General features: G+C 44.8%; 1 protein-coding gene across 4 annotated transcripts in view; it reads right to left on the bottom strand.

Moving 5' to 3' along the window:
* Window positions 1-19013, bottom strand: part of LOC132805854 (vitamin D3 receptor B-like) — a 299773-nt gene that overhangs the window by 140843 nt on the left and 139917 nt on the right. For all 4 annotated transcript variants that reach the window (XM_060821168.1, XM_060821171.1, XM_060821170.1 and 1 more), the window contains exon 2: window positions 3082-3247. In XM_060821168.1, coding sequence (XP_060677151.1) covers window positions 3082-3233 — 152 coding nt within the window. In that variant the 5' untranslated portion in view covers window positions 3234-3247. The remainder of the gene's footprint in view (window positions 1-3081; window positions 3248-19013) is intronic.

Below are 19013 nucleotides of genomic sequence, written 5' to 3'. Positions count from 1 at the left end.
GTTCCGGAAGACTCGAGAATGGCCAATGTTATTCCTTTATTTAAGAAGGGCAATAGGGATAATCCAGGATTTGATTTGATTTGATTTGCTATATTGCATTCTCATGTACCTGAGTACTGTGAAAAGTTTTGTTTGTGAGTAGTACAGGCTGATCTCAGGGTGCATGGACAGAATGAGGAATACAAGTTACACTGCACAGGAGATGCGCGAAGCAAGATCAACCGTTTCTTATGGTCCTGGGCAGAGTAGTTGCCATACTAGGCAGTTATGCATCCAGACAGTCTGCTTTCTGTGGTGCAGCTGTGTTGGTGAGGAACCTTGTGGACACGCTGAATTTCCTGAGCTGCCTGAGGAAGAAGAGGCGTTGTTGTGTCTTCTTGACCATCGCATGTACATGGGAAGTCCAGGACAGACTGTCAGCTATTGCCACTCTGAGGAACTTGACACGCTCAACCCTCTCAACCTCTACTCTGTTGATGTAGATTGGGGTGTGTTCTCCTCCTTCCTTCCTGAAGTCAATGCTCAGTTCTTTAGTTTGGCCAACGTTGAGAGAGAGGTTGTTCTCAGTGCACCAGGTCACCAAGCCCTGTATCTCCTTCCTGTATTCTGACTCCTGTTGTTTGATAGCCATCCTACCATGGTGGTGTCAACAACAAACTTGTAGATGGCATTCATTCCAAATTTAGTTATGCAGTCGTGGGTGTCCAGGGAGTACAGTAGGAGGCTGAGATCGCATCCTTGGGGGCCTCCAGTGCTGACTGTTATTGTGCAGGAAGTGCTGTTGTCTACCCTCACTGATTGCAGTCTGTGGGTCGGGGAAGCTGAGGATCCAGAGAGTGGAGCTGATACCGAGGTCTCAGAGCTGGAGGGGATCATGGTATTGAGGGCAGTGCTGCAGTCAATGAGCAAGAGTCTGATGTAGGTGTCCTTGTTGTCCAGATGTTCCAGGCAAGAGTGCAGGGCTAGGGAAATGGAGTCCCCTATAGACCTGTTACATGGGTAGGCAAGCTGCAGGGCATCAAGGAGGGCGGGAGAGGTTGAAGACATCAGTGAATACCTCCGCCAGCTGGTCTGCACAGGATCTAAGTGCATGGCCAGAGACGCTGTTTGGGTCCGTCGCTTTCCTCAGGTTTCCTTTCAGGAAGACTGAGCTGATGTCTGCAGCAGTGATGGAGGGAACAGGTACGTCTGGGGCTGTTAAGGCAAGTGACAGCACACCACTGGCATTCTGCTTTGACCTGGTATAGAAAGTATTGAGTGCATCAGTGTCTTTGCCCACTATGTTGCTCTGCTTCATTTTGTATCGCACAGGCAGCAGGGGTCTATATGGTTGGTTTGGACCTCTAACTTGATCCGGTACTACCTCTTGGCATCTCTAACGGCTTTACAAAAGTAATAAATGGATTTTCTGTATAGGTCTGGGTCGTCCACACTACATGCCTCATCTTCAGTAGGCAGTGGATTTCCCAGCTCATCCAAGGTTTACAGTTGAAGACCAACGGATTGACTTCTTTGGTCATCCATGCAGCCCTCTACGCATTTGCTAATGAAGTTTGTGATGGTGGTGGCGTACTTGTCTAGATTTTCCGCTGCGTACTTGAATATGGTCCAGTCCACCAATTCCAAGCAGTCCTAGAGCCACTCTTCTGCTGGCCCAGATCAGTACTGCATTACTTTCTGCGAAGGATCCTCCCATTTCAGCTTCTGCTTGGAAGCTGGAAGGAGGAACACAGCATTGTGATCTGATTTTCCAAAGTGTGGATGGTTTAAGGAGCACTGGAAATTATCAGCCAGTGAGTCTTATGTCCGCGGTAGGGAAATTATTGGAGAAAATCCTTCAGGACAGCGTTTGCTCGCATTTAGAGAAGAATGGACTTATTAAGGATGGCCCACATGGCTTTATGTGGGAGAGGTCCTAGCTCACAAATTTGGTTGAGTTTTTTGAGGAAGTGACAAAGGGGATTGACAAGGGTAGGGCAGTGGATGTAGTCGACATGGAATTCACTAAAGCATTTGACAGAATCCCTCAATGTAGGTTGGCCCAGAAGATTAAGTCACACAGGATCCATGGAAAGTTGGTAAGTTGGATAAAATTGCTTGGTCATAGAAGACACAGTAGTTGTGGGGGGGATGTGACTAGAGGCATTTGTAATACATATAAATGATTTGGATGAAAATTCTAGGTGGTCTGATGAGTAAGTTTGCAGACAATGTAAAAATTGGTGGAGTTGTCGACAATGAGGAAGGTTGTCAAAGGATACAACAGGATATAGATCAGTTGGAAAATTGGGCAGAGGATGGCAGATGAAGGTCAAATATAAGAAGAAAGTATACAGGAAATGGCAGGACCCTTAGGAGCATTGATATACAGAGGGATCTTGGGGTGCAAGTCCATAGCTCCCCTGAAAGTGTCAGCACAAGTGGATGAGGTGGTAAAGGAGGTGTACAGCCTGCTTGCCCTCATTGGTTGGAGCACTGAGTGTAAAAGTTGACAAGTCATGCTGCAGCTGTATACAACTTTAGTTCGGCCACATTTGGAGGACTGTACACAGTTCTGGTCACCACACTATACGTGGAGGCTTTGGAGAAGGTCCAAATGAGGTTTACTAGGATGTTGCCTGGATTGGTGTGTATTAGCTAGAAGGAGAGGTTGGACGGACTTGGATTGTTTTCACCAGAGGCTATGGGGCGACTTGATAGAAGTATACAAAATTATTGGTGGCATGAATAGGGTGGAAATTTAGAGTCTTTTCCCAGGATGGAAATGTCAAATACTAGGGGATATAGGTTTAAGATAGGAAGGGGACAGTTAAAAAGATGTGTGAGGCAAGATTTTTTTACACAGAGTGCACTAGGTACCTGGAATGCGCTGCCAGTGGAAATGGTAGAAGCAGATACAAGTGCAATGTTTAAGAGGCATTCAGACAGACACAAGAGCAGGCAGGGAATAGAGGGATGCAGATCATGTGGAGGCAGATGGGATTAGTTTAGACTGGTATCATGGTCAGCGCAAACACTGTGGGCCAAAGGCTCTGTTTCTGTGCTATTCTAGACTATGTTTAAAGTTCTAAAGTATCTTACCTGAAGAAGCCTTTACAGCCTTCACAGGTCATGGCATTGAAATGGAAACCAGTCGCTTTGTCCCCACAAACGCCACAGATCCGTGGGCAATTTCTATCAAATTCATCATCTTCAGGCTGATACGCGGACGAGCTCACTGCCATCTGATCCATTTCTGCACTTGATACTGCAAAAAAGAAGATACAAGAATGTATTTTAATGTTTTACACTAAAATTATGAATTATCAATAAAATGTAGTTCTAAGTCAGCGTATCTTTAATAATAAAGTGCAGTGCACTTGGGGCACTGTCCTGTGTCTTGCTGGTAGCTGCTAAAATACAGCTCCCTTTATAGGAATAATCCAGAGATGATTTAGGAAAGATCTTCACTATACTTAGCATGACCATTCTGATGGCTGGAAAATTCTGAGACTTCTTTGCAGGGCCAATTCGAGTTGGAAGCCATACTGTCCCAAATAGAATAAGTATTCAGTTACAGATATTCTGATTAGCCTGTCAGAGATATTCCAACATCCCTCTGGAGCAGGTGGAATTTGAATCTATGCATTCGAATTCAGAGGGGATTACTGTATCAGAACATTCTCAGAATCACTGAATTATTACAATGCTGGACCATTCAGCCCTCTGTATTATGTGGACTGACTGAATGAGCATCACAGTGCCATTCTGCTGCCTTCTTCTATAGACCTGTACCTTTTTTGTTCATTGTCTAATGCCCTTTGAATACATAGATGTAACCTCCACACTCTCAAAAAGTGCATTCCAGAACTTAACCTCTTGATGTGTGATACAATTTTTTTTTCATATCATTGTTGTTTCTTTTATGAACTACTTTAAATCTATGCTCTCTGGTTCTTGACCCTATTTACTTTGCCCAAACCGCTCATGCTTTTGAACACTTCAAACAGATCTCCACGGCCTTCTCTTCTCCAAGGAGCATAATCCCAACTTCATTTTTTATTCATTTGCAGAATATGGGTTTCGTTCGACCAGCATTCATTTACCAGCCCTGGGTGCGTGCTAAAGGAGGGAATTCCGGGATTTTGACCCAGCGTCACTGAGGAAATGGAAATATATTTGCAAGGCACAATCATGACTGGCTTGGAGGGGAAAGTGCAGGTGGAGGTGTTTCCACGATTCTGCTTCCCTTGTCCTTCAGATGGTAGTGGTAATGCGTTTGAAAGGTGCTGCCTTTGGAAATTTCTGTAATTCTTCATCATGAAATTCCGTATTCCTGGAACCATTCTCTTAAATCTTGTTTGAACTCTCTCTAATGCCCCACATAAAGTGTGGTGCTCAGAACTGGATGCAAATTGCCAGCTGAGGCTGAACTAGTGCCTTCCATAAATTCAGCGTAATCTCTTTGTCTTGTAGTCAATGTATCTACTAATAAAGCCTCAGACACTGCATGGCTAATTAACTGCTCTCTCAACCTGTCCTGCCACTTCTAATGACTTTTGCATATATACACCCAAGTCTCTGTGTTCTTGCACCTTTTTTTTACAGTAGTACCTTTTATATTATATTGTCTCTCCTTGTACTCTCAACCAAAATGTGTCATCACCCTAAACCTCTCCCCAATCCCTCAATTATCTGGCAATACCTAATTTTGGGGGCTTGGCTGGAATATTCCCATAGGCAAGTGATAGAATTGGAGTTGGGAAAACACACCGTCAAAAGACAGCTTAAATAAAGAAGAGTAAAGTAACCCCACAGAGGCTGGTACCCCATCACCAAATCATCTTTTATTTACACATGGACAGTCGTTGACTTTCACACTGCCTCTTCAGAGACAGCTCTTACAGTGTCAGTATCTCTAACACTCCTGTTAGAATCTGTCAGCCAGGGCTCCCTGATTGGATCAGATTAATAGAATATGAGTTCCCTGATTGGAGCTAAGAGATCCACCTGGCTGACCTCATTATAATCATTGCAAATAAGTTTTCTTGAGTCTCTCGCATTTTAGATTTCTAACCGTGATGTTGATACTTTTATACAGCAGGACTGAGAAACATAAGAAATACATTCTTTCAAGTGAACTTAAAGTTCAGATACCTTTTCCTTAGTTACATGAGGGTTCGTCCTCGTTTAAGGCAAGTGGGTTCTCTTTTGGTAGGCATGTGGATGCTCACAGTTTCATTGTGTGCCCATTACTGTTTCTTCATTAGCTTTGTCCATTTATTTTTCTCTTCCTTTAGGTCATTCTACAATATTCCTTACCACGCAGGTTTAGGGTGATGACACATTTTGGTTGAGAGTACAAGGAGAGACAATATAATATTCCACATTAATCCTTGGACAATTCCTATGCTTAGTGCTCAGTACCAAGGATGAAGGCTTGACAGTTTGTTCAAATTCATAAATGTCTCTTTGTAAACAGTGGCTGACCATGTTAGTCACTGTTTATCACCTAATTTGTTACTGCTTAACGTTGTTGCAATGTATAAACAGGTCCAAGCCTTTTAATTAACAGCACAGCACTCTACACAATCTGAGACACGTAGGATATGTTTAATTCCATCTGTTGCAAACTGATCTTAGGAAGATTGAGGACATACACTGAAAACTAATATGGAAGGTACATCATATCGTGGAGTGCTAATGATCTAACTTGCATGACATGAATAACTCATGAGGGCAAAGTTTAAATGACTTATACAGATGCACAGGAGAAGCATGAAGAAATTGATCTCGAGCTCACATATTTATGACTTTCCCGATGTCAACAGCTGGTACAGAGGTCCCACAGAGGCAGGAAAAAGTTGGGAGGCTCTACCCAGATCAGCAGGAAGTATGTTTGCTGAAGCAGTGTGGAGGTTCATGGATTGAGAATGGAGAAGACCATCCAACTCTTGTGCATCCAGCAGGGCTTAGGCCTTTGAGCACATGAACTCCTCAGTAGACAGTAGATAATTTCATGGAGAGCCATATGCAGCAGCCTGCAAAGTGCAGGCAGGAACTGCATATGATTCCCACAGGATGGGTGCTATGTTACGTAGCCTTGAATGGGCAGTGGTATGAGCAGAGAGATCTTTGGAGTTGATGCCAGTTGTACCTCACCTGCTCCACCCCTCCAGCCATCTGCAGGGTTAGGAAAGAGATAAGGATATCATGGAGGATGATGTGCCACCCCTCAAAGGACACCATCATCATCCACTCACTGGAGCCCAGTGACAGAGTCTAGCCTTACATTGGCATGTCCAGAAGCTGCTGCACTGGTGCCATCGGGGGCACCTTCGTGGTGAGGAAGGCTGCCATGTGAAGCTCAGCCACAGGCACCTTTTTTGAGGCCACAAAGAGGAAGCATCATGTAAAAATGGCCAAGAATGGAGGCCACTGAAGCAGGCGATTACTGGGTGGGTCACGGAGGTGTGTTCTTACAGTTTCTACCTACTGTTTTCCTCTGTTTGTATTAATTAGAACGTGGAGGTAGCCTGAGACACCTATGCTAAAACACGTGGAAGGCACAACCTGGAATCTCTAACCACTTACTATCATGGAAGGAGCACCTCCTGACTCCCCAAAATCTATAAGGCACAAGTCAGGAGTCTGATAGGATGCTTCCCACTTGCTTGGATGGGGGCAGCTCCAACAACACTCAAAGAAATTGACTGGGAAACTGAAGATTCTGATGGGCAGAATAAAGCAACCCACTTGACGAGTACTATATTCACTAGAATTTTCTGCCATCCTCTCTTTTGAGAGGACAAACCTTTGCTGCAATGTACTTCCACAGATATCAGTTTCATTCCAGCATCTTAAACATTCTTCACACCTGTCCTGAGGTGGATGACGGCAGACTATGAAACTAAAGAAATATCACAGACATGTCTCACTGATAACTCCGGGGCTTTGAGTTGATTTTTCCCGTTCCTAACAGATAGGCAGTGTAGCATGCTCACAGTTGCTCCAGCAAAGATCAGGGGAGGAAGTGTCATGTACTAAAGGTTTCCATAGGGAACATTTCAACTGCATCTGGAGAGGCATGAATGAATGATATATAACAGAGCCAGCCTTTGGGGTGGGGGGGGGTCTTTTCTACACCAGCAACTTGCAAGAACTAAACAAGATGGGGTTTTAATTTCTTCAACTCAGAAGCATGATTATTCAAACACCACAGATCTCATGTCAGTATATCACACGCAAATTGGTTTCCATTTCTCTCTATTCTCTCCTGAGGTGCAAGATCAAAATGGAGCACATCAGAACAGCAACTCAGAGCTGAACCTTTAATTCCATGACAACTCCTCAAAGCAGGAGATACTGTAAATGTATTGTTGAAAGCAATGTTACTATTTAGTGCCTTGTTGTTGCATGCTAAAATGTAAAGATTTTGTTTCACTAAACTATTTCACAAAATTTGGTTCTATGTTTGAGTAAAAGTATGGGCGGCACGGTAGCACAGTGGTTAGCACTGCTGCCTCACAACGACTGAGACCCGGGTTCAATTCCCGACTCAGGCGACTGACTGTGTGGAGTTTGCACGTTCTCCCCGTGTCTGCGTGGGTTTCCTCCGGGTGCTCCGGTTTCCTCCCACAGTCCGAAGATGTGTGGGTCAGGTGAATTGGCCATGCTAAATTGCCCGTAGTGTTAGGTAGGGGGTAAATGTAGGGGTATGGGTGGGTTACGCTTCGGCGGGTCGGTGTGGACTTGTTGGGCCGAAGGGCCTGTTTCCACACTGTAAGTCTAATCTATCCATGATACCAGCTCAATAATGTAATCCCTTGCTTCAGAAATTTCTAAAATTGGAGAAATTGGTCAAGAGTGAGAGAGCAGAAATGCTGCAAGTAACCAGATGGGACAAACTATATATAGCATCAAGTTTGCTTATAAAAGTGTGATGAAAGCCCATATTGTTCATTGATTACATAACTTTCTGGCCAACGTGTAAGTCAATGTATGCTCTGTGAATCCTGATCCAATACGGATAGGAAGGATTTAAGAGGAATATTGCCCAAATGCTGGCAAATGGTACAAGGTCAGATTGTGATGTCAGTCGGCGAGTTGGACCAGAGGGTCTGCTTTTGTGCTGTATGACTTGACAAAAGCCATAGCAGAATCATGTTCTAGATGCCTGATGTCTTGATTAGATTAGATTACATTACAGTGTGGAAACAGGCCCTTCGGCCCAACAAGTCCACACTGACCCGCCGAAGCGTAACCCACCCATACCCCTACATTTATCCCTTACCTAACACTACGGGCAATTTAGCATGGCCAATTCACCTGACCCACACATCTTCGGACTGTGGGAGGAAACCGGAGCACCCGGAGGAAACCCACGCAGACACGGGGAGTACATGCAAACTCCACACAGTCAGTCACCTGAGGCGGGAATTGAACCCGGGTCTTTGGCGCTGTGAGGCAGCAGTGCTAACCACTGTGCCACCATTCCAGGTGTCTTGTGTGGGATGGATGAAAAACCGTTACACTGGTATACTTTACTGCTGCAATAAATGTCACAATTTTTTTAAAAAATGGCTCTTTACCGTTCAGTCATAAAATCCCGACAGTCCAGAAGAGGTCATTTGGCCCATCAAGTCTGCACCTACCCTCTGAAGAGATTCCCACCCAGACCCACCTCCCCCCTGTATCCCTGCATTAACCATGGCTAATCCACCTAGCCTACACATCCTTGGACACCACAGGGCAATTTAGCATGACCAATCCATATAACCCACGCATTTTTGGACTGTTGAAGAAAACCGGAGCACCCAGAGGAAACCTACACAGACACAGGGAGAACATGCAAACACCACACAGCTAACCACTGAGCCACCATGCCAACCAATCGTTAGTGTGGTTGTATTTAGAAAGTGATGATTTCTACAGGATTATTTTTGAATACGACCCCATTGTCTTCAGAACGTCTGTCAGTTAGCGAAATGGTCCATTTGTTTGGGATACCTTTTGTTTGTGGATAGTAATGCTCACCTGCAGCTCTTGCTATTACTGGATTGGGAAATCTGTTTGGGTGACAGCTGAACACTATTTTTGGAAATTTGCCAGTGAACTTAAACATTTTGTGCCTTTGGAGCTTTGGACAGTTGAAGTTTCATCACCTCGTCTGTTCTTTGAGCATATTGGATTTAGCATGCACATGTGAGCTCATAGTTGACATAATTGCAACTGAACATTCAGCATAGATTACTAGCAGATCGACTTGGAATAAAGTACAATACACATTCAGCTGACTTGACTGTTAAAAGAATAAAAATCAGGTGAAATTTTGTTTTGATTTTGTCGTTATTTGCACTGTTTTATTTACTGATCATAGCATGGATCATAACAAAGATAGATTACCTGAAATAAATGGTCTGTATTCTTCAGCTGATATGAACATTGCAGATAGGTTTGGGCACATGCCCTCACACTCCAATATCATATCAAAATTGGAATCAATTAAGGTAGTAACAGCAGAACACTTGGATCTGATCAAGCAGAGTTAGCAATGGCTTTACAATAGGGAAATTGTGTCTGACTAATCTATTAGAGTTTTTCAAGGAAGTCTCAACCAGATTTGATAGCGGGAAACCAGTAATGTGTTATAGTTGGACTTCCAGAATGAATTCGACAGGTACCTCACTAAACATTAAGTCATAAAAATAAGAGCCCATATTGTTGGAGGTAGTATATTGGCATGGAAAAAGGTCAGGCCGATGGGTAGGAAACAGTGAGTGGGGATAAGAAGGGCTTTTTCAGGCTGGCAACCCATGCCCACTGGGGTTCCACAGGGATTCAGTGCTCGGACCACAACTAATATTAATGACTTAGAGGAAAGAAGCAAACGTACTGCAGCCCAATTTGCAGATACAGTTATAGAGATGCACAGCACGGAAACAGACCCTTCGGTCCAACCCGTCCATGCCAACCAGATATCCCAACCCAATCTAGTCCCACCTGCCAGCATCCGGCCCATATCCCTCCAAACCCTTCCTATTCATATACCCATCCAGATGCCTCTTAAATGTAGTAATTGTACCAGCCTCCACCACATCCTCTAGCAGCTCTGACACAAAAATAGGTGAAAAAGGAGGTTGTGAGAGAGCTATGAATTGTTTACAGAGAGATATTGATACGTTAAGTAAGTGGACAAAAAGTTGGCCATGGAGTGTCATGTGGGAAAATATGAAGTTGTTTGGTTTGGAAGGGAGAACAAAAGAAATTTACAGGGTAGCACAGTGGTTAGCACAGCGTCTAGGACCCAGGTTCGATTTCTGCCTTGGGCGACTGTCTGTGTGGAGTTTGCACATTCTCCCCGTGTCTGCATGAGTTTCCTCCCACAATCCAAAGATTTGCAGGTTGGTAGGAGTGCTCATGCTAAATTGCCTGGGGACTTGTATATTAGGTTGATTAGCTATGGGAAATGCGGTATTACAGGAATAAGTTAATGGGGTGGGATGCTCTTGAAAGGTTGGTGTGGACGCGATGGGCTAAATGGCTTCCTTCCACATTGTAAGGATTCTATTAATAATACTATTTAAATAGAAGAAAACAGCAACACAAAGAGACTGGGGATATTTGAGCATGAAATACCAAAAACACACGTGCAGCAGGGAATCAGGAAGGCTTATGGAATGTTGGCCCTTATTCCAAGGGAGTTGGAGTATAAGAGTAGGGAAGTCTTACTACTGTACAAGGTGCTGGTGAGACCACACCTGGAGCACTGTGAGCAGTTCTGGTCCCTTATTTAAGGAAAAATATCATTTCATTGGAGGCATTTCAGAGAAGGTTCACTAAGGTGATCCCCAGTATGGAAGGACTGTCCTATGAGCAAAGGCTAAATGGATCAGTACTGTACTCACTGGAGTTTTGAAGAATGAGAGGTGACTTCATTGAAATATATTGGATTTTTAAGGGGCTTGACACAGTAAATGCTGTGAAGTTGATTCCCCTCATGGGAGAGTCTAAGACTAGAAGCCGTAGTCTCAGAATAAATGGGCATCAATTTAAGACTGAGATGAAGAGGAATTTCTTTGCTCAGAGGGGGTGTGTTTTTGGAATTTCTTGCCACAGAGAGCCGTGGGACCAGAGTCCTGGTGTATATTTAAGGATCAAATAGATAGTTTCTTGATCAGTAGAGGAATCAACGGTTATGGGGAAAGAGCAGGAAATGGGACGTGAGGAATGCTGGATCTGCCATGATCCTATTGAATGGGGGAAGCAGGTGCCTGAGGGCCAAAGAGCCTACTCTGGTCCTATTTCTCATGGTCTTATCAAAAAGTAGTTGGCCTGAATAATTCCAGTTATGAGCTTGAGTCACACAGCTGGACAACATGGTCCAACTTGTCCATGCCGACCAGATATCCTAAATTAATCAAGTCCCATTTGCCAGCACTTGGTCCATATGCCTCTAAACCCTTCATAATCATATACCCATCCATATGCCTTTTATATGTTGTAATTGTACCAGCCTCCACCACTTCCACTGGCAGCTCATTCCATACACGTAGCACCCTTTGCATGAAAAAGTTGCCCCTTAGATCCTTTTTCAATCTTTCCCCTCTCACCTTAAACCTACATCCTCTAGTTTTGGACTCTCCCACACCAGGGAAAAGACCCTGGCTATTTACCCTATCCAAGCCTATGATTTTATAAACTGCTATAAAGGTCCTTCGAGTCTACTTATTTTGGCAAGGCAGTGGTTGTGCAAAATTAACAAAACAAGAGATTTTTGACTGTGTACAGCACAACCACACATGTAAAAGAAATATTTCCAGATGGGTTCATTCAACTCTGTAGCAGCTTCCTGGCTGCTAAAAGACAGATAGATTGCTAACTTGGCCAAACAGCAAGGGATGCTGGGTACATTGGCCAAGTAAAACTCTGAAGTCACAAAAGCCACACAGCAGACACACTGTAAACACAGAAACCAGTTGCTAATGATATTAACATAATGTAAAAGGCAAGTTATTCTGGTCAGACATACCCCAAACAACTTATCCAATAACTGAAGGATAGCTCAGACAGAAAGGCACCAGGTCTTGCTACACAGAGAAGCTAACAGCAGCATGCCATTTAAACAATTGACTCTTGTTTTAAACTATTAAGTATATCTCCCTGATTGGCCAGAACTATAGAAAGTTCCAGAAAACCATCCAAAAGATATAAAAGCAGGGTTCACCTGCAGACCTCTCTCGGAACCGCTCTTGAAATGGTCTGAGACCTTCTGAGGAGACTAGCTGACCATCCAGAGAAAGAGGAAGGAAGCAGCTTCGCAGACCCAGAGAGAGAGACTGCGCAAATCTATAAGAGACTTGGGAAGTATTGTAACCTTAAAGGGCCAAATAGTATTAAAGATTAGTTTAGTATTCAAGATTATTGTAACTTTGTTCCTAATAAAGTTTGGACTGTTTGATATTGGTATCAGCCTGTGGTCGCATTGATTTGACTGCTTCGGTATCGTAGGACACCTGGGCACATGCATTCATAATATTCTGATCGGAGTTGTCTCAGAGATACAAGACAACAACTCAAAGTTACTGAGCTTGAGACCTGGTTGGAAGCACACTGCACCGTAATGGGAGCGTGGAGACAGGATACCTTCAATACAGACATGATAGGAGGTGGTCACTCACATGTGGATAGACAGTAAGAGAAAGGAGGCTGATGAGTGGTAATCTATCAGACCACAAACTCAGCAGGAGGAGAGCATGAGCAGCAACACAAAGCAAGCAACTATTCTAAGATATAACGAAGACAGAATAAATGTTTGTTGCAGATATATAATAATAGAGGACATTCAACTGTGAGAGAATCTCAGAAAGACAGCATTCTTATTATTACACACTTTCCTGGCCAGCCTCCCATCATACAGCATCCATAAACTTCAGCTGACCTGAAACCCTTCTCCCTATATCCTTACTCATTGCCCACCCAGCACTCTGTATTCACTGATCTATGTTGGTAGCTGATCCAGCAAGGCAATGATTTTGAAATTTCCTTCCTTTTATTCCAATCTCTCCACAGCCTTGCACTTAGATCTCTCAGTTGGAGAGCATTTCAGGGACAGTGACCACAACTGCCTCAGCTTTACCATAGCCGTGGAAAGGGTTAGGAACAGACAGTATGGGAAGGTATTTAATTGGGGGAGGGGAAATTAATACTGCTGTTAGACAGGAGCTGGGGAGTATAAACTGGGAACAATTGTTCCACAGGAAAGGCACTACAGAAACGTGCAGGCTGTTTAAGGAGGACTTGTTGAGAGTGTTGGATAATTTTGTCCCACTGAGACAGGCAAGGAATGGTAAGGTGAAGGAGCTTTGGATGACAAGCGCAGAGGAGCTTCTCGTCAAGAGGAAGAAGGAAGCTTACTTAAGGTTGAGGAAGCAAGGATCTAGTACAGCTTTAGAGGAATACAGAGTAGCTAGGAAAGAACTTAAAGGTGGACTGAAAAGAGCTTGGGGTGCGACACAAAAAAAACTTGGGGGGGGGGGAAGGATTAGGGAAAACCCAAAGGCCGCATGTAGATGAGGAATGAGAGAATGATCAGAGAGAGGGCAGGGCCAATCAGGGACAGAGGAGGGAACTTGTGCCTGGAGTCTGAAGAGGTAGGGGAGGCCCTAAATGTGTTTTTTTGCCTCAGTATTTACGAGAGAGAGGGACCTTGTTCATAGTGAGAACATCGTTGAGTAGGTTAATAATCTTGAACAGATTGATATTAAAGAGGTGGATGTGCTGGGAATTCTGAGAAGCATCACAATAGATAAGTCCCCAGGGCCGGACCAGATATATCCAAGGTGACTACGGGAAGCGAGGGATTAGATTGCTGTGCCTCTGGCAATAATCTCCATGGGAGTAGTATGGGATGATTGGAGAGAGGTGAATGTTGTTCCTCTGTTCAAGACAGGGCATAGGGAAATCCCTGGCAATTACAGACCAGTCAGTCTTACATCTATGGTAAGCAAGGTACTGGAAAGGATTCTGAGAGAAAGGATTTATGACTATTTGGAAAAATATAGTTTGATTAAAGATAGTTAGCATGTCTTTGTGAGGGGCAGGTCATGCCTTACAAGCCTGAGTTCTTTGAGGATGTTACGAGACAAGGTGATGAAGGCTGAGCAGTGGACGTGGTGTAAATGGGCTTCAGTAAGGTATTTGATAATACTCCCCACAGTAGGTTCATCTAGAAAGTCAGGGAGGTATGGGATACAGGGAAATTTGGCTGTTTGGATACAGAATTGGCTGGCTGAAAGAATACAGTGAGTGGTAGTGGATGGAAATATTCTGCCTGGAGGTCGGTGTCCAGTTGTGTCCCACAGGGATCTGCTCTTGGGCCTCTGCTCTTTGTAGTTTTTATAAATTACTTGGATGAAGAAGTGGAAGGGTGGGTGAGTAAGTTTGCCGATGACACAAAGGTGTTGTAGATAGTGTTGAGGGCTGTTGCAGGCTACAACAAGACATTGACAAGATGCAGAGCTGGGCTGAGAAGTGGCAGGTGGAGTTCAACCTGGATAAACGCGAAGTGATTCATTTTGGAAGGTCAAATTTGAATGCTGAATACAGGGTTAAAGACAGGATTCTAGGCAGTGTGGAGGAACAACAGGATGTTGGGGTCTACATGCATAGATCACTCAAAGTTGCCACACTAGTTAATAGGGTTGTTAAGAAGGCGTATGGTGTGTTGGCTTTCACTAACAGGGGGATTGAGTTTAAGACCTGCAAGGTTATGCTGCAGCTCTAATAAAGTCCTGGTTAGACCACACTTGGAATATTGTGTTCAGTTCTGGTCGCCTCATTATAGGAAGGATGTAGATGCTTTACAGAGGGTAGAGAGGAGATTTACCAGGACGCTGCCTGGATTGGAGGGCTTGTCTTATGAAGAGAGGTTGAGGGAGCTAGGGCTTTTCACACTGGAAGGAAGGAGGAAGAGAGGTGAGTTGATGGAGGTGTACAAGGTAATGAGAGGCATAAATAGAGTAGATTGTCAAAGACTTTTCCCCAGGGCAGAAATGGCTGTCACAAGGGGTCATAATTTCAAGGTGTTTGGAGCAAGGTATAGGGGATATGTCAGAGGTAGGTTCTTTCTGCAGAGAGTGGTGGGTGTGGGGAATGCTCTGCCAGCGGTGGGAGTAGAATCAGAGACGTTCGGGACATTTAAGCGACTGCTGGACAAGCACGTGGATGGCAGTAAATTGAGGTGTGTGTAGGTTAGGTTGATCTTCGAGTAGGATAAATGCTCAGTACAACATCGTGGGTCCAAGGGTCTTTACAGTGCTGTGCTGTTCTATGTTCTATATCTATAACATCATTCAGTCCCAAATCCTATGAAATCCTTCTGCTCCTCCAATTCTGGTTTCTTGCATATCCCAAATTTAATCACCCCACCATTGAAGACTGTACCTTCATTGGCACGGGCCCTCAGCTCTGGAATTCCCTAAACCTTTTTACCTCTCACTTTCTTTAAGAAGCTCCTTAAAAGATACCCCTGACCAGCTTTTTGTCATCTGTCCCGATATCTCTTCTGATGGCTTGATATTTCAATTCTGTTTGAGAATGCTTCTGTGAAGTGCCTTCAAACACCTTTGTGTGAATGCATGATATAAACACAATTTGTTCTTAATATTGCCTGTCAAATCAGATCCAAATCAGGCAGCGAGACAGAAACAGAAACATTTTTTATAAAGAAAAGCCAGCCTGTTTAGACAAGTTACAACACATCTCTGAGGCCATGGCATCCTCAGGGATGCTGCCATCGCGCCACCAGACCTACAAGAGACCCTTTTTTAACTTTGAAAGCAAGCTGTTTGGATACTTTATGATGCATCTCTGCAGCAGGTGGGACTTCAACCTGGAGCTTCTGGTCCAGACGTAGGGACAGTTCAGCCCTTAGGGCTGGGTGATGAGCTCCCTCAGAGCCACTTCAATATGAGAGGGTAAACAGTTCAAGATCCAGCCTTCAGGTATCTCTGAAAATGAAACTAAAACCAGACTAAACTACTAAAGTGTAGAAAAAAACTGAGGTAAAAGGGCCATGAATCCCCAACATATAGATACCCATTCCCTACTAGAAAATGAAGACTTTTGTGCAGAAAGTACACTCCCAGATCTTTATTCTGAAGTGAATGAGTACACGGGGAAAAGGAAGAATAAATGCAATGAAATCCCTATGAATTCATTCATATTAGTTTACAAAATCATTACTCATAGCATGGTCAAACAAAACTTGAGTGTTGCTGGAAAAAGACACATTTTATCCAAGCTTTCTGTCTTACATTCATTTTGCAAGAATATAGATTCAAGGGGAAACCAAACATTTATACTGCCTGAGTGTGGTGACTGGTTGGCAGGTGGACTCTGATTGGTAAACAGATTTGCCATAGGGAATGCACCCACTAATGCATCCACACATTTAACAGCCAGGTTTTGTGAATATTACAAAAAAAAGGCATGTGGCCTCTGATTGGTCAGGACATTACCCTGAGAAATGAACCAGTGAAAGGCTGTCGTGATTGTAACGAGGCCAGCCAGGTGGAACTCACAAAATAGGAGTTCTCTGATTGCGGCTATTCACCTGATCCAATCAGGGAGCCCTGGCTGACAGATATAAACTGAAGTGTCAGAGGGTCTGTCCACTCTGAGAGCTGGAGCAGTGTCCAGGACTCTCCAATTTGTGTTAGAGAGGGGGACTGACTCCAAGCTGACTGCCCACATCCAGTTTTTGGATTAATGGTGCTGGAAGAGCAGCATCCGAGGAGCAGCAAAATCGACGTTTCAGGCAAAAGCCCTTCATCAGGAATAAAGGCAGAGAGCCTGAAGTGTGGAGAGATAAGCTATAAGCTAGAGGAGGGTGGGAGTGGGGAGGAAGTAGTATGGAGTACAATGGGTGGCGGGACGAAGGCGAGTAAGCTCCTGTTGGTTTCTGGAGGAAACCTGATTCCTGAACTGGCTGAACCATATAGCCAGATTATTAACTGGCATTCCTTTTTATTGAGGACAGACTTCTAAACTGATTTAAACAGTCAGTGTTACAGGTGTAACTCCATTCTCATTAGGGGATTGTTGTTTCACTGGCTGGGTTACAGCCTGTGTGCTACTCCTTTCTCTTTCACTTTGAGAAAAGGACGATGTGGATTTTATGGTAGGGCTTAGCCCTTGAACTCTAGTTTCCTTTGGTATTTTTTGTATGTGTCTTCACTTTATATTGGTGTTTGGACTGAGCCCTTGTGGAAGACATACATTTTACCAGAAGACCTGTTCCTGTGGGGAAGCCTAGACCTGGGACTGGGTCTCTGAAGATTGAACACCAGTCTGTGTGCTGGGAGGTGAGCACTTGCTGTATCCTGGAGTTTTGGGGAAGATCTTGCCTTCAGGAGTGGACCAAAAACCCCTGAGTTAAGATTAGATTAGATTAGATTTACAGTGTGGAAACAGGCCCTTCGGCCCAACAAGTCCACACCGACCCGCCGAAGCGCAACCCACCCATACCCCTACATTTACCCCTTATCTAACACTACGGGCAATTTAGCATGGCCAATTCACCTGACCCGCACATCTTTTGGACAGTGGGAGGAAACCGGAGCACCCGGAGGAAACCCACGCAGACACGGGGAGAACATGCAAACTCCACACAGTCAGTCGCCTGAGTCAGGAATTGAACCCGGGTCTCTGGTGCTGTGAGACAGCAGTGCTAACCACTGTGCCACCGTGCCTTTAAAATGTAATGTTCCTGTGAGTGGCCCTGGCTCTCCAAGGATGTGCCAGGACTCCATGGAGACTGAACACCTGTGTGCTGTGGGGTGTGCATTTGCTGCCTTTGGGAGCGGACTCTGCAATTTGGAGTGGACTCCACTTCTGACAATGCATGCTGTAAACTGGAATGGACTCTGTTCCTGAGAATGGACTCTGTATTCTGAATACTCTATATCTGGACTCTGTTTTTTTGATAATTAACTGTATCACGTTGTTTGTTGCGTCTACCACCTGCACTGTCTCGCATGTCCCTGGGTCTGGCAGGCCTTACCGTGAGCTGGGGAGCTCATGGGTCGTCCTGAAAGCTGTCTCCCCGAGATCCAGAGGGTGGGTAGGCCACCCTGATGCCAGTTGCCCCGAGATCCAGAGGGTGGGTAGGCCGTTCTGAGCACTGTCATCCCGAGAAAGGGTGATCAGGATGGGCTGCCCTAGAGGTGGTCGAAGGTGTGTCAGGGTGGTCCACTGGCTGGACGACGCATTGGGGTGGGTGAGAGCCCAATGGTACGTAGGGGCAGACCGAGAGCCAGAAGGTGGATAGCTGTCCTCAGCGCTGTCACCCCGGGCAGGTACCAGGGTGGGCTGCCCCAGAGGTGGTCAAAAGGTGCTGAGGGTGGTTAGTGAAGCTGGAAGGTGAGTAGGCCGTCCTGACCGCTATCACCCTGGGTGCGTACCGGGGCGGGCTGTCCTAGAGGTGGTCGAAAGGTGTGTCAGGGCGGACCAAGAACTGGAAGGGGCATGGCGTGGACCGAGAGCCAGAAGGTGGGTAGGGGTGGGCTGCCTTAGAGTGGTCGGAAGGTGGGAGGGACAGGGGCTTGCTGGGTCTGTATTGTATGCACTGTTTTTTTGTGACTGGATTGTCTTTTTATGTACAAATGTCATTGTTGCTATCTTGTCATGCTTGAAACTGGGATTTGGGGTTTGTCCTCATTTCCCTGTAGACTGGTTTCTGGGGCATGGTTTTGCTGCTCCTCTCCCTTGTAAAATTGCTGTCTCTTGTATACAGCTGTAAATGTTGACTGTTTATGTAAACTGTTTTGTAATTGTTTAATAAAATTAAAAAAAACAAAAAAAAAACCAGAAGTGTCAGAGGGTCTGTTCACTCTGAGAGCTGGAGCAGTGTCCAGGACTCTCCAATTTGTGTTAGAGAGGGGGACGGACTCCAAGCTGACTGCCCACATCCAGTGTGTACCGCTCCTGTTGGTTTCTGGAGGAAACCTGATTCCTGAACTGGCTGAACCATA

This window comes from Hemiscyllium ocellatum, chromosome X (assembly GCF_020745735.1).
Source record: "Hemiscyllium ocellatum isolate sHemOce1 chromosome X, sHemOce1.pat.X.cur, whole genome shotgun sequence".
NCBI lineage: Eukaryota > Metazoa > Chordata > Chondrichthyes > Orectolobiformes > Hemiscylliidae > Hemiscyllium > Hemiscyllium ocellatum.
Note: the sequence above shows the minus strand (reverse complement) of the source record. Positions and strands in the feature narration are given on the sequence as shown.